The 24,479-nt window shown below is 41.3% G+C and overlaps 1 protein-coding gene across 2 annotated transcripts; it reads right to left on the reverse strand.

Annotated features, from left to right (window-relative positions):
• Window positions 1-10: 10 nt before the first annotated feature.
• GPR68 (G protein-coupled receptor 68) lies at window positions 11-19,417 on the reverse strand. 2 transcript variants are annotated; one of them, XR_010080580.1, is made up of 3 exons: window positions 17,885-19,417; window positions 2,630-4,562; window positions 11-123 (listed from the first exon to the last, which is right to left on the reverse strand). XR_010080580.1 is itself a non-coding variant. In XM_063399223.1 (2 exons), the coding sequence occupies exon 2, from the start codon at window positions 4,426-4,428 to the stop codon at window positions 3,352-3,354; it is 1,077 nt and encodes a 358-aa protein (XP_063255293.1). In that variant the 5' UTR covers window positions 4,429-4,562; window positions 17,885-19,417; the 3' UTR covers window positions 11-3,351. The 2 variants fall into 2 exon arrangements, 1 of the variants encoding a protein (XP_063255293.1); XM_063399223.1 differs by having other exon boundaries at window positions 11-4,562.
• Between the last annotated feature and the right edge of the window lie 5,062 nt (window positions 19,418-24,479).

Consider the following 24,479-nt stretch of genomic DNA (forward strand, 5'->3'; position numbering starts at 1 on the left):
AAAGCTGTGACTTTACCTTGACTCCAGGCTGAGTGTCAGGACTGAAGTTCTGCCGGCTGTCAACCCTCACAGCAGAGAGGGGAGAGTACATCTGACACCACCTCTATAACACTGCAGCTTTACCTGTCATAAAATGGAAGTTGCTTTTTTGTTGGAGTTCCAGCAGTGAGCAACACTTTGTATCTTTTTTCCTTCCTGGCAGGTGAGTTCTATTTTCCTTCTTCGATGTGAGACGAGATTTCAGAATGAGAAAAATAATTTCATACCACAAACCCCAGCATATTTTGAACATTAATCTCCTGAAGTCCCTGAGGGTACAGAGCCTTTAAAAACATACAATAGTTAAACACATGACAGAAAGAAATCTTGATGCCAGTCTTCTGCTAGACATTCAGGTTCACCAGAGATCCCCATGTTTATTTTCTAGATCAATCTCTTTTTTTAGATTCATTGTATCTAAAACCTTCTCAAAGGATGTTCTAGAAAAGTATCTTGGAAGTTTCACAATTAGAAAATATCTCCTTTAGAAGTCTCCAAACTCTCCAAACTATAAGTATTAAGTAAAATATTTCATACAAATGCTTGAACTTTTTGCCAAAGCCAGTAACCCTGTAGGATGGCATATGTTCACTGCTGCACAGAACTCACAGAATGAAATTGGCATCATTTTGAAAGAAGCAGCTGATTTTATTCTCTCTGTGCTACTGACATATTACACTAACAGGTGCTATGTATATTTTCAAGCACTAACTTTTGTCAAAAAAAATTCATTTAGTAAGCTTTTGCTCTTTTTCCCCCCAAAACACAAGTCTTAACTGTTAGATTTCATTAAGAAATACAAAATTTAATCATTTATTTCTCTTTTTTCTCTAGTGCATGCTCTTAAAATGCGTTCTTATGTGCAGTCACAGGCATGACATTTACTTCAATAGGATGTGTAGCATGTCTCTAGAAACCTTAGCAGGAGCCTTGAGTGAATGTGTTTTCACTGAGATGGAAGAAAAAGCTCTGAGTGGGAGTTACCTGTTACCTTCCTGCTATATTGGTTACAGCTCTGCAGCCTGAGCCAAACAGTTACAGTATAGAAAGGATTGATAAAATATTGGCCTCAAGAAAAAAAAAGGGAGAAAAGAAGAAAAAAAAATCTCTGCTGCAGTTAGCAGGTTAGGTGCTGAGAACTGTAGCAGAATGCTGCGCTGTGCTACACAAGTTTCCATCTGATTTAAACTGCAGCAGCTGACCAAAGCTGCCCACATCAAAGCACCAACTCAAATGAGCCTTAATCCCTCAGATGACAATTCCATGTAGCACAGCATGCTCTGCATTCCATTGTCTAATTTAAACAGCGTGGGGATCTGTAAAGAAGCAACGCATCAACATGACAACAAATATTTAATCCTAGAACAAACCCCGTGTGTCTTGCAGCCTGACAGGTCGTGGAGGTCCAAGGAGTTGGTGCTTAACAATGAACAAGCTCAGCACTGTAGAAGTTGGGAGGGAGTCCCTGCCTTATGATGCCCTTGGAAAACACAGCAGATGAGATGAAAGATTAGGAGAAAATAAAGCTAAACAGTGCTAATAGTCAGGAGAAAAAAATGCAGATGTAAAGTAATTAATCCAGCTGAGTGGTCTAAGTATAAAGAAATGTAAAATAATTAAACAAACCAAATGTTAACCTAAGCAAACCTAATCCCCTCTTAGGAGTGGGGACATGAATCCTTTCTGCAAGAGGAGGGAGGAGAGGATCTGTAGTCTCACAAATAGAAACTGTGGGCCAAAGATAAAAGATAGTATTTCAGACATACTGTGAAAAAATATAAAAAGAAAATTATAAAAACATTCTCTATTAAACACATCTACTAATTATATGAAATATTGCACTCTCAAGGTAGTTTCCAGAAAGCTGTTAGAATATATTCCTTTTGGAGTCTGATGACAAGCAAGGCTGTGTTGCAATGACATATGCAGGTGGCAGGGGTAGACCATCTGTCTAGATGATGTTTTGACTTAAAAGCAAACCAAAGAAACAAAACTGAGTATACTGCTGGAAGTTACCAGCTCCGGGCTGCAGACACAGAGGTGTTTCAAGGAAGGTCTGAAACCAGAGAACTGAAAGGACAGGGCAATATTCATGGTGTAACAGCTACAGGTACAAGAAGGTGTGATGAGCAGATCACAAGAAGAATCACGCAGGATTCCACAGTGCAACAAAAAACCCCAAAAAACCTAGAGAAGAGGTGGTGTTAGAAACAATACTGTGGAGCACAACTCCCACATCTTTAGAAGCCATTATGCTCCATTTACTCCTATATTTTGTTTCTGTCTAAACCAGGACACAGATTATTCATACATCATATTTCTGATACTGTATTTACTGAACAGTGACCAATCTATAAACTATATTACCTGGGCAAAACCAGAGCTTGAACAGAATTGATTCAACAGTTTCCCTGACAAATGCATTGTTATTTAGTTGCCTGCATGATCTGTGCTGCAACAGATACACAGATTGCAAAGGACACAATCAAAACCGTAGCAAGGTGTAGCAGAATTTAGGTGTAAATAAATATTCTTGAACCCAGTGACTCAGAGACGCACATGGGATCAGAGTGACTCATGTACTACCAACCTCTTGTTCTCTTCTGAGTCAACAAACCAAGTTATTGACACCCATTGGAGCACAGAGGCTCATACTTCCAGAAGTCTCTAGGAGCCTTGATGAGGTTGAATAGTCTGAGATTCAGCAGTCAAATAACAGCCTGAAGGTCTCGGCAGGTGCTCAGTTCCTTGTGCATGTTCTCCCATAATGTCTCGCACTATTGGATTCATTGTTTCAGCAATCTGGTTCTGGCGTGGTCTCTGCAGGCTTTGAAACTGGCAGAAGGAGAACTTATTTCAGAGAGTTACAGAGATGTTGCAGAAGTGTTTTGTTGGGCTTTTTCTTTTTAAAAGTGCATATGGGGACATTTAATTTTTTCTGTCTCATACCTTTTCAACAATTATGACAGCTTGTAGAGAATTACTTTCTCTAGATGTTACAAGGGCAAACAGAAAGCAGCTAAAGATGAGTTCACCAGAGCTACACACCAAGAGTACTGGCTTGTTCCAGTCAATGCAGTCATTAAGACAAACAGGTTTTAAGTGGTAGCACAACAACAGATATGTGATTATAACTGAACTGACTTAGCACATACAGTATTGCCAGGATCCAAGCACCTCCAGAAACAGCTTCACTGTACATTGCTCACAAGCCTTTGAGAGGTCACACTGTTGTAATACATGAATAATTCAGACAGATACACAAACATGGCCACAGCTGCAGATGTAGGATTAAGGTCCTTTTGATTAAAGCTATAGGCTGTCTACATTAGTTGTGAAGCAGTCCTTCATTCCAGCACCATCAAGTGGTATTTGCAATAACCCTGGTTGTTGTTCATGCTGCGTCCTGTTGGGAGTTTCAGTAGGGTTCAGTGGATAGGATTCCTTCGTCTCAGTACTCCGATGGCCTAAACATGTTAGACAAGAATCTTTCATCTTGACAAAGTTCTGGTAAGTGCTTTCACTGGAAAAACAGTACAATACTGGGTCAGCAACACAGTTAAAGGTAGTTAACAGGAGAGAAATATGGTAAACATTAAATATTTTCTCAGCAAATGAGCAGTTGTTCTCCAACAAGCTACGAACCACAAGTAGGATGTGGTATGGTCCAAAGCAGACTAAAAATATGAAAACAGTGCTTGAAACCAGCCTTTTAATTTGGATTTTCTTCTTCTTTTGAGTGCCGGGACTCTTGTGGACAACCCGTAAAATCCCACAGTAGGAGAAGGCGAGCAGAAAGAAGGGGAAAAGGAAGCCAGCAGAGAAGCGGTAGTAATTGACATTGTGCTCCCATTTCTTGATGGGGTAATGCTCAAAGCACACCAAGTGGCTCTCAGCGTCCATGCTGATCTCCCCGTGCGTGAAGACAAAGCAGCATGTCATGATTTCTTTGGCCCAGATGATGATGCTCACAGTGGCAGCAGCCTTCATGGTCCGGAAGCGCTGGAACCGAAATGGGTGCACTACGGCCAGGTAGCGGTCGATGGAGATGCAGCACAGGAAGCCCACGCTGATGTAGATGTTCTCATACAGGATGATGCCACAAACCTTGCACAGCAGCTCATCGTAGGTCCAGTTGTCATGCTGTAAAGCATACTGAAGCCAAAACGGCAAAGAAAATATGTACAGCAGGTCTGCTATAGTCAAATTGCAAAGGTAGATACCTAATTCATTTTTAGCTTTGATCTGTAAATACCCGTAGTACAGTGACAGGCAGTTAGCTGGCAAGCCTAATATAAACACAAATATGTACACCACGGGGGATAATGTCTCATGGATATCATGATTAATATTGCACTTCTCAGTCACATTCGCTGTGAAATTCACCATCTTCTGTTTCTCCCCGTGTATCACTCATCAGGGTCCTGAATGTAAGAATTAATTGCGTTTAGTTTTCATGCAGACTTTATCTCTTCCACCAGCCTTTAGGCTGAAGTGATGACTTGCTGCAGGATGTTAATAACCTGAAGATAGAACACAAAGAAATCTTTAGAAGGGATACAATTGTTGAATATATAGCACACTATTCAGAAAGCTGCCTTTTCCTAGCCTTGAGACTTTGATAAAGATAAAGCCTGTCTGGGAAATCAAGATTCACATAACTCGTAGTACATAACAGAAAAGTGCTAGAAAATTATGCAGTCCAGAATCACAGAGCAAATCACAGATATTTATTGTTTTAGCTTTGGAGGCACCTAAAATGTGAAGAAATATCATCTCTGGTTTAGAGATGGGGCAGAAAAGCAGTAATCAGATTTGTCTACGATGGAAATATGTCTCTGGTAAATCAGTAGTCCACACAGACTTCCTTAGAGGATGTAGGGTGCACAAAACTCTTGATAATCAATTTCCATTTCTTAAATTTCCCTTTATATACAAGATACCATGTAATATGCAGTTCAATTCAGCAGGATGAAAAAAAGAGGAATTTTTAGCACTCTCTCTTACAGTTACTTGTAAAAACAAGGAAAGCAAGCTGTCTTGCTCTGTTGGAGGACATCGTGAAACTCTGGTACAATGCATCACCATGGTCTCAGTTCTACATGATGTGCTATTAAATATTCCTTATTTGCCATCAACTCCCAAACCCACACATTTATGACTTATTCATTTGTACCTTTCCATTTCATCTTCATTGAATATGAATGTAATTGTTTTCACCTGAAGAACCTGGTATAAGCCAAACACACACCCATAGAAGCCATTGCTATGCTATGCTATGCTGTACTGAATTATACTGTAACTATTTAATACACAAAAACCACTACTGATGACAGGTTAGCACTCAGTTTTACTAGGTCAAGCCTGGACCAAGCTCACAGTGATGAAATCCTTGACTAAACAGTGAAATACTCCACTCAGCATTTTATCACCTCATGATATATTCACCTGGGCACAGATGCTCAGCACTGGAGCACAGCAGGGCAAACTGTGCCTAGTCTGAAGGGAAAGCATGTTTAACCTGGTGGTGCAGGGACATCAAGACTGTATTTCTTTCAATCGCTCCTCAGAAAATTCAGGGATGTTGGGTATACTTTTGTAAGGTTAACAATCTGTGTACTCTTTTCACAGCCTCAGATACTGTGGATTCAAAAGAAGCACTGTTCAAAGAAAAAGCTAAGGCTTTGCTGCTTTTTGCTGTTTGCTATGCTAATTTGCATTTTTGTCATCCTGTTCTGTCCCATCCAGGAACATAAAATTTCTTCCAAGGCAACCCTTACAAAAACATGACTACACTACAATAAAATAACTGTCAGCTTTAGCATTTGAGGAAGTTACATAAAATAATTTTTAATATATTTGTTTGTTTTAAAGTAGTGATAGGCTTTGCTCCTGCAGAAATAGAAAACAAAATCACTTGCTTTAAGCCAGAAAGTGATTAAATAAGTGATCTGAAATAAGTGATCAGACCTGAAAAGAATTTCATTTTTTAGCTTCAACCAGCATAGCTCCACAGAATTCACAGCAAACACATACAAATAAGAATTGGGATGTGGTTTTCATCCCTTTACTTTTACTTTTTTCTTTCCAACAGAGATAACATCAGCACTGGTTTTGGTGGAAATATCCTTGGGAGCTCAGAAACTCTCAGTCATGAAACTACATGCCAAGATAAGTTCATCACCCTCAAAATTTTTAACTCCACTGTCCAACACAACTTTGTGAAAGACTGCTCCAGTCTAGCACTCTGCTCTCCTCCACCTCTCAGTCTCAAGCAGCTCCTTTGGGGTTTAAGAGACTCTCGCTCTCCACTGTGGGTGTCACAACAGTTACAACTCGTGTATCAAGCTCAGCAGGAGACCTGCTGCTAAAGGCACCCAGTCACAGGTACCTGTGGTTCAGTTTGAAGTTTGCTCCAGGAGACTGCCATAACCTTCCCCTGGAATAAACATGACAGTGTTAGCAGTGCTGACATGTACAGCAGAAACCATTCACTAAAGTTATGCACAAATTTCCCCAAACACTGATACCTAGGGGCCATTAGCTCCCCTGGAACACTATCCACTTTCTCCAGTGCTTCATAACCATCACATATCTCTTCCATCTGCAGACAAGGGCAATGCACAGAATCTTTGCTGAGGCAGGTTTGATCACCTTCTTACCCCAATCCACCTTTATAGTCCAGAGCTCCAGGCCTGAGTTTGTATTCCATAGCATTTCTGTATAATGGTTTGGTGACTTTTACATGTAAGGGTTTGCCTGCACAGGATGATTGGCACACCTTAGTTATTCTCTAAAATACCTGAAATCTGAGACCTATCATCATATCTACCACCACAGTGCTTAGCCAGTGTCCAGCTCCTGTCAATAAGGCCAAATAGGAATTCAAAAGCTGTTGACAGTTTTGAAAATTCAGAACTGTCTTTATATGTCTAGCACTGAGTTTCATTCAGTGTTACCCAGTGAGTCATTATGGATCACAGTATGAGGAAAAGCAGATGTACTCTACAGCTGCAGTGTTTTTTGAAAGTGTTTCTTTTCCTCTAAGAACTCTAAATGTTTTTATCAAACTGTGTTTATGTACAGTGAATATAATTCTCTGTAATAAGTACAATCATTTCTACTTAGTTTAAAAATCTTTCCAGAATGCAGAATGTGAAGGAGGTAGCAAAAGTCTTATTGATACAATATTATGCTAATATAAGGTACACTTATGATTACTGGAGCCGGCTGTTTAAAGGGGCAGGAAAAGAAGGCTGTAAGAAATATCTTTGCTTTGTGCTAACAAACCCTTCCCAGTTTCAAAGATGGGGGTGAAAAAGAAAGATCCAGATTCTTGCACAATAGCTGTCTTACACTGCTGTTCTGGTCAGTGGCAACAGTGAGCCAGGAAATCCTTCCCTTGTTTTCACCTCCTCAGTGTGAGGGCTCCTGGCTGCCTTTGTACCTTTTGACCATGCCCGGCTAAGGACAAGCTCAGCAGCCAAATGGAAATACAGAGGCAGATCAACTTTTCCCCAGCACCAGGTACACTAAATATAGCTCTGCACCAGCCAGGGAGTGAAACTGTAGGATTTTTTCAACAAACCTGGTATCAAAGGCCTGCACTGGCAGGTTTAAACAAATGGGTGTAGAAGAACCCACTCTGTTATTACAAACATATGACGCAATACTTTACACGCTGTCTGAAAAAGTGGAAGATTAAGGAAAGGTGATGCAGGGTATAGAAGGGAAAAGACAGCTCCCCCATTACTTATTGGCCATGTCTGGATAGAGGTTGGACAGAAATTTTAAAAGTTGCTCTAAGAAAAACATCTGGGGTGCAGACAATCCTAAAGCTGAAAGCAGTTAGGAAAATGAAAACACAGGCATTTCTTCTAGACAGCTTTAATATGGATATAGTGCAGCTATGTGACTTTTTTTTTTGTATTATGGTTTATGTAACACCTTCAGTATCATGAGTCTGCAGTATCTCTCTCTTATATGCCCACATCTTCTAGATGATACCCTTCTAAGCCTAAGTCTTGGCAATAAATTAGAACACTCTCTCCATTTACATGAGCTCCAAACAATTCTTTTTTTCCTGGATTAAACATAAAGCCAAGGATCCCAGAGCTTCAGAAAGCCTCACTTTTTCATGGTTTAAACAAGCCAACTTTATTACTCACTGGAGAGTTCAACAACAGTTCTTTTCTTTCCCAGCTCCTTTGTGCCTTAGCTGTTGACAAACACATGACTTGGCCCTGCCCCATGAACCACGGGGCAGCTCACGTGTTAAGTGTTGCCTGCTGGCAGTGGCACAGGATGCCAGAGCCACTGGCAGCAACAGCCTCTTCACCTTGCACCAAGTAGTAGCATGGAGCCCGGGTGGGTCCTTTCAGTTTCAGTGAACACTGCTACAATTTCTGTTTAAGAAACCTGTCTGCAATTAGGTCTACATATTTTTTTGGCAGAGACAAATGGGACTGCACCAAAGGACTTCCTTGCTGGAATTTGCAATCGTTGTGCACCAGCTTGTCTCATCCACAAAGCACCCACTTCCATTAACAGGGAGTGTAGCATGCTTGTGGGCCTGCGTAGTCTCTTGCTATGTAATCTGTCCTTGCACCTGTCATACAGTGCAGACAGGCCTGAGTCACTTGGCTGTCATTGCAGGACCTGAACTGTCCTACATATCTTAGAATCAGAAACCCAGGGTGGTTTCAGTTTAGGATTTGGTTCAGGTCATTATCTACCCAAACACCAGCCCTTAAATTCACATGCTAAGCTTCCTTCAACACTTGCAGGTTTGTCAGATTGTTTGATTCTGTTTCACCAAGCCTGGAAGCATAAGGTCAGATAGGAAGGCAGGGAAATGATAAGCAGCAGAAGAGACTAGGAACTGGCATAGAGGAGAATAGACCAGCAAAGGCTAACAGATATTTTTAAAAACTACATGCACTTCAGGGGATTTAGTTACAGCAATTTGTGAATTATTGCTGGTAATGTTTCAGAAATTGTGATGAATTGGGGTAACACATAACACTTTGTTTTGTGAAAAATAGGAGTCAAATTGAGCTTCTATTAAAGTAATTTACACCTGTGCACAATCCATTCAGTGTTTGTAACTTGCAAGTGGATTTTTCTAACATGAACCTCTGAGTACAATAATTATTACTCTGTATATCTGTTTCAGTTGAAGGGAACTGTGAAAGTGTTTTGTAAATGACAAATAACTTTACTTTTGTCATTATCAGATGACTCGTCTTATAAACCTATTGTCAAAGAAGGAAGTCAGCAATATTTTTTCAGAACCCACATAAACAAAAGGCTAATTAGTCATCAATGCACAATTTTTCCTTACACGGACATGAAATTTTTTACTCTTGAGTAAATCATTCCATTTGCTCCATCTTTTGATATTCTGGGAATTCCATGCTCTGTTTCTATACCTTTTCATTTTAGGTTTTTATGACTTTGGACTTCCTTGTTGATGCCTGCACATATAAAGGACAACTTGAAATGAAGGGCAAGGGAGGCAGGTCGGGTAATTAGCACAGTTAGTCCAATATCATAGAATCATAGAATGGTTTGGGGTGGAAGGGACCTTAAAAATCATCTCGTTCCAACCATGGGCAGGAACACCTCCCTAGACCAGGTTGCTCAAAGCCCCATCCAGTTTGGCCTTGAACACTTTTAGGGATGGAGCATCCACAGCTTATCTGGACAACCTGTTCCAGTGCCCCACCACCCTCAGAGTAAAGAATTGCCTTTTAACGCCTAATCTCAATCTTTTTGTTTGAAGCCATTCCGCCTTGTCCTATCACCACATGCCCTTGTAAAAAGTCTCTCGCTATCTCTTTTTCAGGCTCCCTCCAGAGAGGGGACAAGGGAATTGCAAGACAGCAATTAGGTCACCCTGGAGCCCCCTCTTCTCCAGGCTGGAAAATCCCAATTCTCTCAGCCTTTGCTCACAGGAGAGATGCCCCATCCCTCTGATTGTCTTGGTGCCCCTCCTCTGGACTCACTCCAATAGGTCCATGTCCTTCTGTGCTGAGGACTCCAGAGCTGGATGCAGCACTGCAGGTGGGGTCTCACCAGAGGGAAGTGGAGGGGTAGAATCTCTTCCCTCACCCTGCTGATCATGCTGCTTTGGATGCAGCCCAGAACATGTTTGGCTCTCTGGGCTGCAAGTGTTCCTGTCCAGCCTCTCATCCACCAGCACCCCCAGGTCCTTCCCAGCAGAGCTCTGATCTGTTTATACCCCAGCCTGTGTTTGCGGATTGCCCCAAATCAGGTGCAGCACCTTGCACTTGGTCTTGTTAAACCTCATGAGATTCCCATGCACTCACTTGTGGAGCTTATCTAGGTCCCTCTGGATAGCATCCCATCCTTTAGGTGTGTCCCTCTTCTCTTTGGTGTCATCTACAAATCTGCTGAAGCTGCACTCAATTCCTTCATCTGTGTTATTAATGAAAATGCAAAATAAAGCTGGTCCCAGTAGAGATCCCTGAGGGACACCTCTTGTCACTGAGGTCCATTGGGACTCTCAGCCTTTGACCATGACCCTCTGGATAAGACTGTCCAGCCAATTTCTTATCCATCCAGCAGCCCATTCATCAAATCCATCTCTCTCCAATTTAGAGAGAAGGATGTTGTGGGGGACCATGTCAAAGGCTCTACAGAAGTGCAGATAAATGGCATCAGTGACCCCTCCCTTACCCACTTATGCAGTCACTCCATCAGAGAAAGCCATAGGCTGATGAGGCAGGACTTGCCCTTGGTAAAGCACTGCTGGCTGTCCCAAATCACCTCCCTGTCCCTGATGTGCCTTAGCAGAGCCTCTAGGAGGATCTGTTCTGTCATATTCCCCAGGCACAGGGGTGATGCTAACAGGTGGGTAGTACCCAGAGTCTACCTTTCTATCCTTTTTAAAGATGGGTACAATGTTTCTGTTTTTCCAGTCACCTGGGACTTCTGACTGCCATGACTTCACAAATATTATGGACAGCAGCTTGGCAAATACATCTGCCTGTTTCCTCAGACTACTCATTCTATCTCACAATACTTATTCTTTATCTAGGATTAGGGCCTTTTCACCTCGTGTCAGGCCTGAACTACTAGTTGAGCAAAGAAAGTGCTGAAAAAAGTACTTTGGAAAATCCCTATTTATGGTAATAAGAAGTTCATGCAATGTGTAATTTCAGGCAAGCAGTCCAAGTAGTATCAGGGAGGTGAATCACAGCTGAAATTAGTCATGCTATAGCTGCCTCAAAGTTTAAAAAATGACCCTCATTTGCCCCCCACTTCCTGCTATAAAAGATCAAGCAAGTGGACGACATGACCCTCCAAGTATTTTACTGCTGAGTTACTGTGACTAGTTCCTACCCACAGGGCACATGTTGAAGCTTCGTGTATGACTTGCTTGAGTACAGAACAGTGGGTGGAGGAAAACACATCACACCACTTCCTGCAGACATCTTAAATCACTCTATTACTCAGAGAAAAACTCCAAATTTTCCTTTCCCCCTATCTAAAACCTCAACTAAGTCAATGTCCTTCTCCTCCACAATCCTCCTTGACACAAAAGCCAAAAAACCATTCTGTCTTTATTGAAGAAGCAGAAGGCATGTAATAATCAGTCATAGACAGCAGAACTGCTTACAATTCCAAACTTGTACACTGATCCCCATTGAACAGGACAATGCAAAAAAAGCCAAGGTTACACAGTCTTGCTTATTAGAAGCCACATAAGCCATGATCAATATACAATATTAGTTAGGAATAAGGAATAACGACTGGAACAACTGTGTTGTAACCTAGTTTGAGAAATAGGAACTTCACCCTTCTGAGTTAAATAAGTTCTGATTCATTTTACCATCTACAGCCTTGGGAAAAATCATCCTTCTGATTCATTTTCCTAAACTCTGTACTATTGTCTCTTTTCATGCTGCAGCCTGCCCTGACAACAGCACAGTGCTACATCAGTCAATGCCAGATACCTTGCGTTGAAGTCAGTGACTTCAGGTTTAATTCATATCTGCATTGCATTTCAGTGCTTGGATTTCCAGTGCATCCCTGTAGCCCCAGGACTGCCAGGGAGCCCCTGTTTCACACAGTGGCTACCCAAAGGGAGCCATGGGGGTCACCCACATCTTTCTCTGTTGCCTGAGCATGGGCCATCCATTTACATACCATGGGCCGTAGCACACTGCCAGCACCCTGTCCTGGGCAGTGCACCCCATCCTGGGCAGTGCACCCCATCCTGGGCAGTGCACCCCATCCTGGACAGTGCACCCCATCCTGGGCAGAGCACCCCATCCTGGGCAGAGCACCCCATCCTGGACAGTGCACCCCATCCTGGTCAGCACATCCTGTCCTGGGCAGTGCACCCCATCCTGGTTAGCACACACCAAGGCTGGGCAAAGCACTGGCTGTCAGCCTCTACCTTCAGGCAGATGCTCATGACCCTGGAGCCAATGAGTGTGTTGAGAACAATTTAACTTGCTCTCTGTAGCCACATGCTCACACAGAAAGGGAATGGAATGCCAGCAACTTGCAAGGCAATCCCTTCTGTCAAGTTTCCCCAGCTTCACTCAAGGGAAAACTTGTTCAAAAACTGACAAGTCAGAGAACAAAGCAGGGACTGAGTTATCTTTCTGCTTGCATCTTTTGTAATGCCACTTTGAACCCAAGGATCAGCACATTATACCTCCAAACAGAACTATCTCATTAACTAAAAGTCATTTGGAAAGCAACCAAACACCCATCTATACAATTTTTTCTTCTCATTTACAGATAATTCAATGGACAGCACTTACTGTGCAGTGCTGCTAACAAGCTTGGGACATCCATAATCAATGCTTGACTAATAACACTTGACAACAAATAAAGGCTGTTTGATAGAAAAATGTTGCTAGCTAGATCTAACTGAAATGTGGTTGAAACTCTGCCATGTCTAAAGAGATTGAGCAGATCTCCCGTTTAAGGAGAATGCTAGCATTTTCATTATTTCATGCATCAGCAAATAATGATACATTCAATAAAGTTATATCTTTTTAAAATGACATTTTCTGCATATATGATTCAGTATATGATTCATTTTGTACAAGAAGCTTTAAGACATAGTAAAGTGAAAAGCTACCTGCAATATTTGAAGATTTTTCCTTTCCACTCCTCATTTTTCTTTGACTTAATTATTTTTCCTCTGTTTGGATTTATCTTAACCAAAGAGAATAAATTCATCATGGGATAGGAGTGTGTTCAGCTGAAGCACCTAACACTGTGTGCACTGTTGCCATCTAAAAAACTCAAATAATTCCTTTGTGCCTTTGTACTATGTTTGTGTTTCCGGCTTACACTGATCACCATTGTGCACTTCAGATATGTTTCTGTTCTAGATCCAATTCTTTCTAGTCTAGCACACCATCCGCCCTTCCACACACTTCTGTTTAGCTATGCTCATTTCCTTTTGGGCTTGACTGAGTCTTTTTTGGCTCTTGTTCTGTATTTCTGTATTTCTCCCTTGGATACAGAATTGGAGGGGTGGTGTGTGGGGTGCATCATGCATATGTATTTGTGCATGTCTTCAAATAGTCCCCATCTAGTTGCTAGAAACATAACTTTACTAAACTATCCCTTATTGCTATCTTTAATTAAATTTCTTCCCTTTTTTTCAGTTTCCCTTCTGGAGATTAACCAAGTTTCCTGTAGAACTGAGTCAATATTCACTTGTAAGACGTTCTTCCATTGTTGTTTCTCAGTGTTCTCACGAGAAGCAGTGTGCCTTGCAGAAGGTTTTCCTCTAGGCTCTTTCCCTTGTTGCTGTTCTTGCTCCCTAGATGATTATTGAAAACGTCAGTCCTTTTTTTTTTTCCATTTGAGGGTACAAGACTCCAACAACCTAGTTGCCAATGGATTAATCACTTTATTTAAGGTGCTGGCATCTGTTTACATTTCTGTTTCCTCATTTTCCATTTCTGGATAAAAGAGGTTCAACACAAAACTGAGAAAAATAGTTGGAGAGGCATGACCTCACAGAAATGCAACCCCCCCCCTTCTTTATTAGTATCAAAGAACCAATTCACAGCAAAAGCAACAACCTTGCTCTAAACCATTCACACTTCCAAACATGCTTCTGACTAGAGAAAAGGGAGAGAATCAAATGCTTGCTACAGGGGAGTTCTGATGAGCTCTTGAGGAGATGGAAAAGCTGGCACAGGAGACGTGAGATTCCAAATTGAGAGCTGTTCAGAAATCCAGGTCCTGCTTTGGGGTGGAGGCATAAAACCACCTCTGAAATTTGGACATAAGTTCAAATTCCAAATAATAATGTTCTGACTTGGGGATTTTAGTTTAAGTCTCTTGTAAGTTTAAAAGATGATTGCTATATTAAAAGCTATGTCTGAACAGTTCTTAAATATGGAGCATGAACCAGATACATACTCTAGAGTAGACACTAAATCATTATCCATCACAGAGTAACAACTCCTTCCTTGGCAGAAGGAAGATGAAATGTTTCCAGATATAAAATGGTAACATTCTATGGTTATTAAAATATTGAGTTAAAGAAAGCCAAACCAAGAGATTTCTGAAACATTTCTATTCTCCCCTACTGATATCTTAGCATTTTATTCAGGTGTCATTAAAGTGACTGAACTTCGACAGTTCAATTACTTTTGCTTCTGTAATTCATTTGTTATTTATCTCCCCTTCCTCTGTTGGAAAGTCAACCTCTTTTCAAGGCTTTGTGTCTTTACTGCTGGCCCACAGGACACAACATAAGAGAAAGGAAGCTTGAAACCTTGCTGAATAAAGCAACAATGTTCAGAAATGAAGGTCCAGACTCATCCTAGCAGCAATAGATGTCTGTAGCCATTTCTGAGTGAAGAATGTCAGGAGGACAGCTCCTGTGGAGCAGCAGTAACAGCAGCAGAGTGCCCTCTCTGTTACACGTAGGTGAGATCAGTTTTGCATTTCTATTTGATTCTGGCATGGTGACAGTTCTGAGCCTAAGCAATCCCAGATCGAACTCCAAGACAACCCAGCTGGAAAGAAGTTTGTTGCCAGAGAAACAATTTCTGGCAAGAGGGCTCCATGGAGAGGAACAGGGCATATACTTTTCAGTTTCTCACTCTCCCTCTAACAAGGTTTTAAACCTATTATCTACTCTTTTTCTGGCAAATTAGCTACAGCTTCCAGATGAAGTGCCTAAAAAGCTCTTGTTTTCCTACCCTATTAATAGAGTTCAGAATGTTGTTTCTAGTGTTGTTTCAGGTGTTTCTAGTGGAGAAAAGGTGTTACAGTGGTTGTATCCCTTAGAGAATAAACTGCAATGTTTTTCTTAGCTGCTGTTGCTTACTAACACTTTTTAGTTAAAATTATTGGTCAGTTTCTTCTAAACATTAAAGCTGTTCTGTGTCTTTTCAGAAACAATTGTCACCAGCTCTCAGGGTCAGCAGCTCTGCAAATGCTTCAGCTGGCAGAATAATTCATAATAAGCAATAAAAGCCACTCAGAATAAGCTTTATAGGAAAAACAAGCATATTAGAGAAGACAGTCAGCTAATTATAAGGTAATGAGCCTCACAAGGCTGCCATTTCTGGTGTTCTCTTTCCAGAGTTCTTCCCTTAAAAATAATTACCAAATTGTGTAAATTTCCTCAGGAGTGGACATGACTTTCTTTAGTTACCACCACACTGACACAATACAGCCACCAGAAGTGAAGCCCCAGGGCACCATAAATGCACCCTCAGGTCACAACTAGAAAAATTGGAAGGGAAGAAATTTTCTTCTCTATGCACTATGCACTGGGATGCCAAGAAAACTCGCATTTAGAGCATCAGCTGGTTAATCTGAGTGACACCATCCACTAGATGGTTAGGTGAGGAAAATTACATGAATGTCCCCACCTTGGAACACCTGGCCCTGTGCAACTGTGGTCAGACACAGATAAGAAGCTTCCTGTGTGTCTGACCTCACAAGCAGCCTCAGGCTCATCCTAATCAATGACATCTAGTACAATGACCCCTGTGTACACCTGGCTCTGCAGAGACTCACTTTCCTCCCTTCCCTTTCCCCATATCCCACTTCTCTCTTTTCCCACTGCTATAAGATGGCTTACAGTCCTCAGATCCAGAATAAAGGGAGTCAAATTCTGTCTACCAACCATGAAGCAAAATTAATACCTCTCACTGAAGGTGTCAAGTGACACACGTTTTTTTAATGAAATATTGGAACCACCAAATCTTTCTTCATTTAAAACTGTGATATTCAAATCACAATGCTGTGATGTAGAGATTTTCACCTCTGCTGTCACAGAACAACCTACTTGTCTGATCCTATAAACCCAACATTTTCTTAGAGTATTCTTCCTGGACCCTGTAAAGATTTTTAAAACATTGGGGATGTACTTTCCATGTTATCATCTTACCTACAGCTGTATAGCACCAAGTGTAAAAAAGAACCTGGAAACTGCATTCTTCTGCCTCTTTGCTCATGTAACAGAAAGACTTTACAAGTGCATGTGCAGGAGCAGCCAGATATGGGGGAACAACAACATAGCAGCAGTAAGATGAGGAGGGAGGAAGGATAGGGTCGAGAACGGTAGAAAATTTTGTTTCCTCAAAGAAGAAATGAAAGAGTAGGTGTTAAATACATGGTTTGCCTACCTTTTAGTGGCTTCTTGATTAAAGAAAAGTTGAAAGAAGAAGTGGTTAGACACTCGGCTCTTCCAGGACCAGTGTGAATACAGGGTGCTAATGTGGAAAAAGTCACAGTGGGTACTGACTAACAGACTGCTCAGAAAGTCCCATAATGCTCACAGTGACACTGTCATGTCTTATGAGCCTACATGTAGCCATGTTTACTTACTTTACTGTTAAGTTTCCTTTTATTTTTATTAATAAATATCTGCATGTGTTTTGAACAGAGTAGGACAGGACTAGCTGTTATATTCTTCTAAATTCTCTATTTCTCAGCTTCCCTCCCCATGCAACACACAAAAGAAGAAAGCATCATCCAGTGAATTGCTTTTCTTGTTCCTTCACAAAGATTGACAAGAACAGGAAAAAATGTTCTTATAATGAGATCAAGTTACACTAATGAACAAAAGTTTTTGATTCTATTGAAAAAAAGGTTAATTTCTCACCTGATGGATTTCACTTCTCTAAACCATCACCTTTCACTTCTCTAAACCATCACATTTCAAGTTTTTCAAGCCAGATTCTGAACAGCAGCAAGAAAAGTGGCTTAGTGTTTGGAAAATATAGTAAAGACAAACATTTGAGATACAACAACAAAACTATATAGGTGTACACAGAGCACCCACACATCAAGGTATGTGGTTTAGCAGTTTCATCTTAGGTGTAACTTTTGGCTTGTGTTCTCAGGGGAAATAAAGTATTTAAGTCACTTACTAGTCCTTCAAAATATCTTGTATCTATTCAACTTATACATTACTACAAAGTTCTCTGAAAATGACTCCAGGAACTTATGTACAGGCTACCGTTCTCACTCCTTCCTGCAAACAACAAACAGTTTCTCAGTTTATCTTAACAATTTCCTTTCATCAATAGAACTTGAACATTCAGCTCTCCTTGTGCCTAACTAGAACTCAAGCAGGTGTTTTTGGGAAAACTTTTTTCAAAGTTCCTGCTAGTAGGAACTTTACCGAGGAAATTAATTTTGAAGTTGTGAATTTTTTTTTTTTTTACATATTGCTTTGGTTGAGTCCTTGGAGCACCTTGTTGTTTCCCTTTAACAACTCAGCTAGAAAACTGTCTTACCATCTCTCCAGGGGTGAGACCTGCTCAATGATGGAAAATTAACTTGCTTCCAAGAATGAATAGATAAAAATGAAACTCACCTGTTAGCAGAGTTCATGCAAAGAGGTTTTGCCTGCAATGTGAAGAGCACAAAACTTCCCTTCTCCTCTCTCCTCCTCAGGCTGATGGTGAGGCTGTCCTCCTCCCAGCTGTGAGCAAGACTGTCCGTGAACCAGCGCAGGAAAGGAGGAGGAGATTGTGTTTCAGCTCCTGTGCTCCTTATGGTTCATCTGTGAAGGAGTCAGCCCAGCCCAGCCCTCTCCTCCCTCACCCACTCATTCATAAGTGAGAGAGACGAGAGTGCCACAAGTAGGCACAGGATGCAGGGACTGCAAAGGACACGGAGTGGTGTTCCCCGCCGTCCCCACCCGCACACACAGTGACCAGCAGAGAGCTGCACTGTGATTACAGCAGCCGGTGCAAATCCAGCTGCTCCCAGCTTATCTAAACACACACAGATGTTGCCTCATGCAGGCACAATGAGAAGTATACAGAGTGCTGGGGTCGTTATTAGCATCATTTACAGTAAGTTGCTTCTAGAGCTCGCAGAGATCAGACCATTACATCCAAACACAGCAGAAGGTGATCCCCGCACAAGGAAGTAACTCCTCTCACTGTGAAAGAGCAGGGGCTGTGAGGGGGGGCAGTGCCTTCCTCTCTTGTCTACACAGCCAGACAGATTGAGACATAAACAGACTGAAGGGCTTGCCCAAGATCTTTCAGGAAGGGTGTAGCAGATGAAAAAGCTGACCTCCTGCTACCTCACACCACTACCCCTATTCCCACAGGAGTGAAAGCTGTACTGTGGGATATGTATTAAATTGTCTCACTCAGACTGAAACACATTACTCCTAAAAACACAGATAAATACAAATTACACCATTGAAGCTGGAAACAAAAGCTGTTACCAGCCAGGCTCTAAACTGGTGTGTAACTCACCTGCTGCAGTGCTCTGCCATGCAGCTGTAGGACACCAGTGGCACTGCATGGTCAGAGCAGCGGCCAAGCAGAGCTCCCTTCTGCTCTCTGCAGTGGCCAACAGTGCTCTGAGGACAGCCAGACACAGAGAGTCTGGAAACAGGAATCTTGAGCAGGGAACTCCAAGACATGTTCTCCATTTCCAGCCTGGTGGAAAGCAGAGGGATATAAGCACAGAAAAAAAAATAGAAAAAAATGAAACAAACCAAAACAGGGAGAAGACACAAGAACACTTAGAAAACTTGGAAATACTCCAGGAGTACCCATAGCAAACAATCAGAAACAGTATCAAAAATAACCTCTCATTTCAAACACAGGAAAGGGCTCTTCAGGTACAACAGGCTACCAAACAACAGCCCTTCCTCTGCCAGGGCCTTTGGCAGATCAGAGATCTAAAATTATCTGTAGGGTTAAGAAATGTCTCTGAGTTTCTGAGGAGGGATGCAGCAAAAAAAAATAGGAAATTCTTGGATATGGTCATGAAAGGCTGCAACAAGCAGAGAACTGTCCTTTTCAGGCTCACCATGCTGCTTGGAGGATACCAGAGGTCAGGCAGCACTCCTGGCTGAACAGGTAAGGCACGATCTCCTGGAAGCACTGCCACAGGCTGAACACTTTCTGCAATATTAATATTAAAAAAATATTAGGAAATATGAATGGTCGGTGTCAAATTTACTAGGACCACTGGGAATACTCCCTCTTCTGATTAATTTTTGTTGTTGTTTGTTTGTGGTTTAATTTTTTTAAATTTTGTGCTCATTTAATCTTTAGTATTTATTTTTAAACATATATAAAGGAATACATATTTTAAGAAAATCACCCAGCCTGGGACCTTTCAGGAAGTAAAATAAAACATTTGTTTCAATACCTCTTAATCCAAAATTATGTGCCCTTGGATACTGCAAGACTTTTATTGAAGAATTTATAAAAGATGATATTAAGAAAATGAAGTGCAGCAGCATCCTTAGAAGTATGGGCAATATTCTTTAGTAAAAAGCAGCAGGGCATTATACTGGTCTACCTGCCTTCCCTGAGAGACTGTCCAGGGCAGAGATGATGTGGTACGCAGTTCTCACTGGTGGCTGCAGGGAAAGCACTACTCCTTCTGCAGGGCCCAGGCTGCAGATAGGGAGCAAGGCCTGAGAAGACCCACAGACAGGGATTACCTTTGGGTGCCAGGTAAAGCAGGGATACTGAGAGAGGTAACATTGTGGGCAGTATCTCTTTCCTGCTTCCTACCCTGGCTGCAGTTGTCTTGTCATGCTGACGTGTGTACTTGCTCAAAGGTGTGTTACACTGATGTTGGATACAGCTGGACACAATATCCAGAAAGCACAGCCTGAACCTTGCTCATCAGACACAACACTGATCTGTCAGAATGCCTAAAAGGCAGCACCTGACCCATGCAGCTGGTAAATTACACCTTGCAAGTGGAGCAGAAACAGTGACTTCCACAAACCTCCCTCTCAGACAATTACAGAGAAATAAATAAATGAACTCCAGAAAAAACCTGGGTTTGCTTCTTTTTCATGCAGACATTCTATTTTGCTTGTCTCAGCATGCAGATGCTGTAAAGCAGGTAACTAAAATACTGAGATTTCGGGGCTTGGGCCACCTGCCCTCATCACTTCCAAGGAGGCAGAGCCATGTGCTGCCACCTCCATCACACACACTCAGCCACTGCATGTTGGCTATATTTAAAACTCTCAAAATGAAAAGAAATAACATTTTTGGTAGCCTTTTATCTCCATGAATTATACAGTAGTTATTAAAGCTGACAAACAGCTATTCCTCGCTGCAAGCAGCAATTCTAGCTCTTTGCTCACTTTGGCCAAATCATTTTAATGCGTGTGATGATTAAGTAACACAATTGAATTGAATTGCTCCTGGCTTAGATATGGCAAAACCAGAAGCATCAAGATCCAAAAAGAATGGAGCTAAACTGGTGTTATAAATGTCACAGATGACATGGAAATGCAGCACGAAGGAGGTCATCTAGACCATCTCTTTACCAATTCAGGAAAGCTAGACAAGCTCCTCTAGAGCTTCAAATTCTCTTAAATTGCCATTAAGGAAGATTCTGCCTCACCTCTTGCAATGTCTCCATTCCATGGCTAGGGCTGTTCTTAAGAAGCTTGCACTAATATAAAAATCTTTACCTTCCATGTTTCCAATTAATTAATTTATTTTTTATTGCCCTTCTGTGAATGTACATGAAAAACAGACTATTGCTACCTTTCTCAATATTGATCATTTAAATGTCTGAGGATTAATCATGCTGTCCCTTTTAGATTTTTGCAGATTAAGCAACACCACTTTTCCAGTGTTTTTTGTAGATCATGTTTTCCAGGCCTCTGCTCACCCACATTGGTCTCATTTCCAATCATCAGCATCCCTCTTTAAGGATATTCCAGGACAGGCCCTTTTTGGCAGTGTTGGCTTTGATTCCAAGTACCTGATCTATGCTTTGCCTATGAGGTTAAACTTTCCTATGAAATTTGGTTTAAGTCTTTTCAAGCACCCATTTTGGTGAGGAAAAGAAGAAAACAAGTTCTTTTTCAGTGACAAGCCAGAGAGACATTCCCATTTTCTACAGCTGAGTAACAAGAACTTGCTAATGCTCTGTCTGGTACCACCCTAGAGTCCCTGCGGGGCCAGCTCTTTGCCTGGAGGGTGCTGTGAGACACTAATTTTGAAGATTTGAGAAAAGCTAAGGTTATAGTTAACAACAGATGTTACTGATTTAGCCGAAATGAATAGATAAGCTTTGCTGAAATCAGTTAAAAGTTAGAGGATGGTTAAAAGAAACCAGATTTAAGATAAGCTACCCCTTTTGCTTTCCTTCTCACATTCACCTTTAGATTCCCTTCTAAGTATATTGTCCTTTTCCAGATAAACCCCATTAAACAGATATAACCTGAGAATTTAACAGGTGAAGGGAACATTTCTTCTGATTTTAGTTACAAAAATTCATGTGGATGAAATCTGATACAATAAAGTCTAGTTGGTATCTGTTTTTATTTATTTGCCTGATTACATGAGAACAAGCATGCGTTCACATAGGGCAGGGTGGGAATTCAGGATCTGCCAAATGGGACTCTGTTACCATTGATATGGCTGGTTAAATAAACAAGGAAAAGGATCTATGTTCACGGGAGCTAAATGTAGGTAATAGAACTGGGCTTCGGGAATTCAAAGTTTTTTCAATTAAAGAGGCCAAAATAAGCAAGGAAGGAAATTCTAAAACAATGAAAATGATGTGGAAACCTGTACTGTTAAAAATACTGAAGACTAAATAGAAACAATATTGCCTCAATATGCAAAAAGTGATATGGATCTTCTTAAATGCATCATCCTATGAGTATTTTTAAGTGTTAAAATTGTTAAACTTGTTAAGAGAATAAAGATAATACTCTGGGCTGAAGAAGAGAAAGACGTCTAGTGCTGGCAAGGAGAAGTCACAAAGGAAGGAAAGTTGCTGGAGGTAAAATGGGCTTCCCCAAACTGTAATAGCTGGTTGCACGATCTGAGCTGTAGGACAGGATCTAACAAGAAGGCTCCTTCAAACACTTAATGCAAAGAATTTTATACCAACACAGCATGTGGTTGTTGTTGGAAGAAGTAGTTTTAGGAGCACACCAAAACACTACAAATATACTGTTCCCTATCAATCATACATAACCCCATCTCCTTTAAGCCTCAGCTCTCCAGGGGCAAGATGCCACTGTGTGGAAACACAAGAAAAAATAGCAGTAGCAGAGAGATCCTCTTGCCAGTGAAGGTACCAAAGCTGCATTCTGGAGTGCACACAATGGTTCCCTCATTGGATGCTGCTTTAAACCTTTTGTGCTCTAACTGATCTAAAACTACTCTGCGTGGGTCAATGTATCAGAAAGCTGGGAGGTATGAGGGAAATGGAGTACATAAACTGTACAGTCCTGCTTACACAATGCTGTTAGAACAGCTTCCTAAAGCATCCTATTCCTTTGCATTATTTACTGAAGGACCAAAAAAGCTGTGAGCAAGCTCAAGAGACTGAGCTAACTGAAGGTCAACAACTTTAGTTTAATTTTAGTTAAATCCCAACTAAACTGATACAAGGTCTATCCCATACAGTTTGTGCCTACCTGTTTTCTCCATCTGCGTTTTCACAGAATCACAGAATACACTGGATTGGAAGAGACTCATAAGGATTATTGAGCCCCACTCCCTGCTCCTTGCAGGACCATCTAGCAGTCACATGGCTAAGAGCATCCTCCAGATGCTCCTTGAACTCTGACAGGCTTTTACACTCCAGTGAGCAAGCAGTCCTTGTTCAGAGCATTACAGGTGTAAAAAAAAGTCCCCAAGATTTGCCCTTCATATAAATTTCCCTGATTTGCATGATCTCTTCTACTTTCACTTATAAATAGTCATAAGGGTCCTACAGGGGCACTCAAACTGATTGGGAGTTTTCCATCCTGTAGAAGGCTGAAATACTGCAGCTGAATGTCCCCAGCAGCTCTAAAACACACTTATCTGTGGATTAGGTATTTTGTGGGCTCACAGTGCACACAAATGCAAGTCCAAATTTTGCATAACTAGAGAAAAAAAAACTCTCTTGCAAAGGTGCAAGGAAGAAATTTTTTCATGGGTTTAACATGAACAGGATAATTTTGGTCAGAGACATTTAAAATGGCAAGGGAACATAGACTTCCAAATCCCATAACCTTCAAAATACCCTGCCAAATGATAAAACAATCACAGTAGTAACCCTATGAGACACTCACCTCAGTTCTTCAGACATAACTTCTCTAATTCTTGCAGAAAACGGCCTTTTCCCTCCAATGCAAGTTTCTAGAGATGCCTCAGCAGTCCACTGGCAAGTTGTGCTTCTGCATCTGGAATATCCCTCTCAGACTCCCATGTTCTTCCTTAGCAGTGTGTTCCCAAACACAAAGTGTGCTTTTCTTGCCACTAGTGCATCTTGCACTTCCAGACCACTCAACAACTGCAGAAAGTGAGGTGACCTCTGACTTGTAAGTGTCAGGGTTTTTTACACGGAGAAGGTGCTCACTGTTCCAAGTGTGGAATCCAAAGGCAGCCAGCATGTGATGCTGGAGAGGAAGCAGGAGGCTCTTATACTTTTATCTGGTGATGTTTTCTTAAAGCAGAGGCTGCCTAACTCTCCCATGAACCCTCTTATATCATAAATCAAACCCATTATAACACTATGATATTCCATTAATCTATTTCATTTCATAAGAACCTGATGCAATGAGTCTTACCAACAGCTTCATTTTCCCTTTCCCAAGCACTCTCTCCTTTAGCAGAGTTTCAGATCACACCACAGGGTGTCACTCACTGTGGAGGGAGCTGGGCTGCTTTTGTTTTCCCTTGGGCAATACAGCTTTTCACAGGCTGGGGTCAGTGCTCAGATCTGCTGCTCTTTTTCATTCTGGTATGCAACACACACATCACACACTTTGGCATGGTCTTACTATCAGAGCTACATAATCCTCAGTTATGATAATCTTTGGATAAAAATGTTCAAGTATTTTAACTAGAGCTGATTAGAACATCTGGGAATGATGAGCTGACAGTTTCCATGGCATTCTGTGTTTTGTTTTGGACGTTTTACATTCTTAGTTTCTGTGGAATAACCACATTTTCATCATT

The sequence above is a fragment of the Prinia subflava genome, chromosome 5 (assembly GCF_021018805.1).
Source record: "Prinia subflava isolate CZ2003 ecotype Zambia chromosome 5, Cam_Psub_1.2, whole genome shotgun sequence".
NCBI classification, from domain to species: domain Eukaryota; kingdom Metazoa; phylum Chordata; class Aves; order Passeriformes; family Cisticolidae; genus Prinia; species Prinia subflava.

What these genes read in the sequence shown, in the direction of transcription:
- GPR68 (XM_063399223.1), bottom strand. Translation starts at nt 4,428, where the DNA reads ATGGTGAATTTCACAGCGAATGTGACTGAGAAGTGCAATATTAATCAT.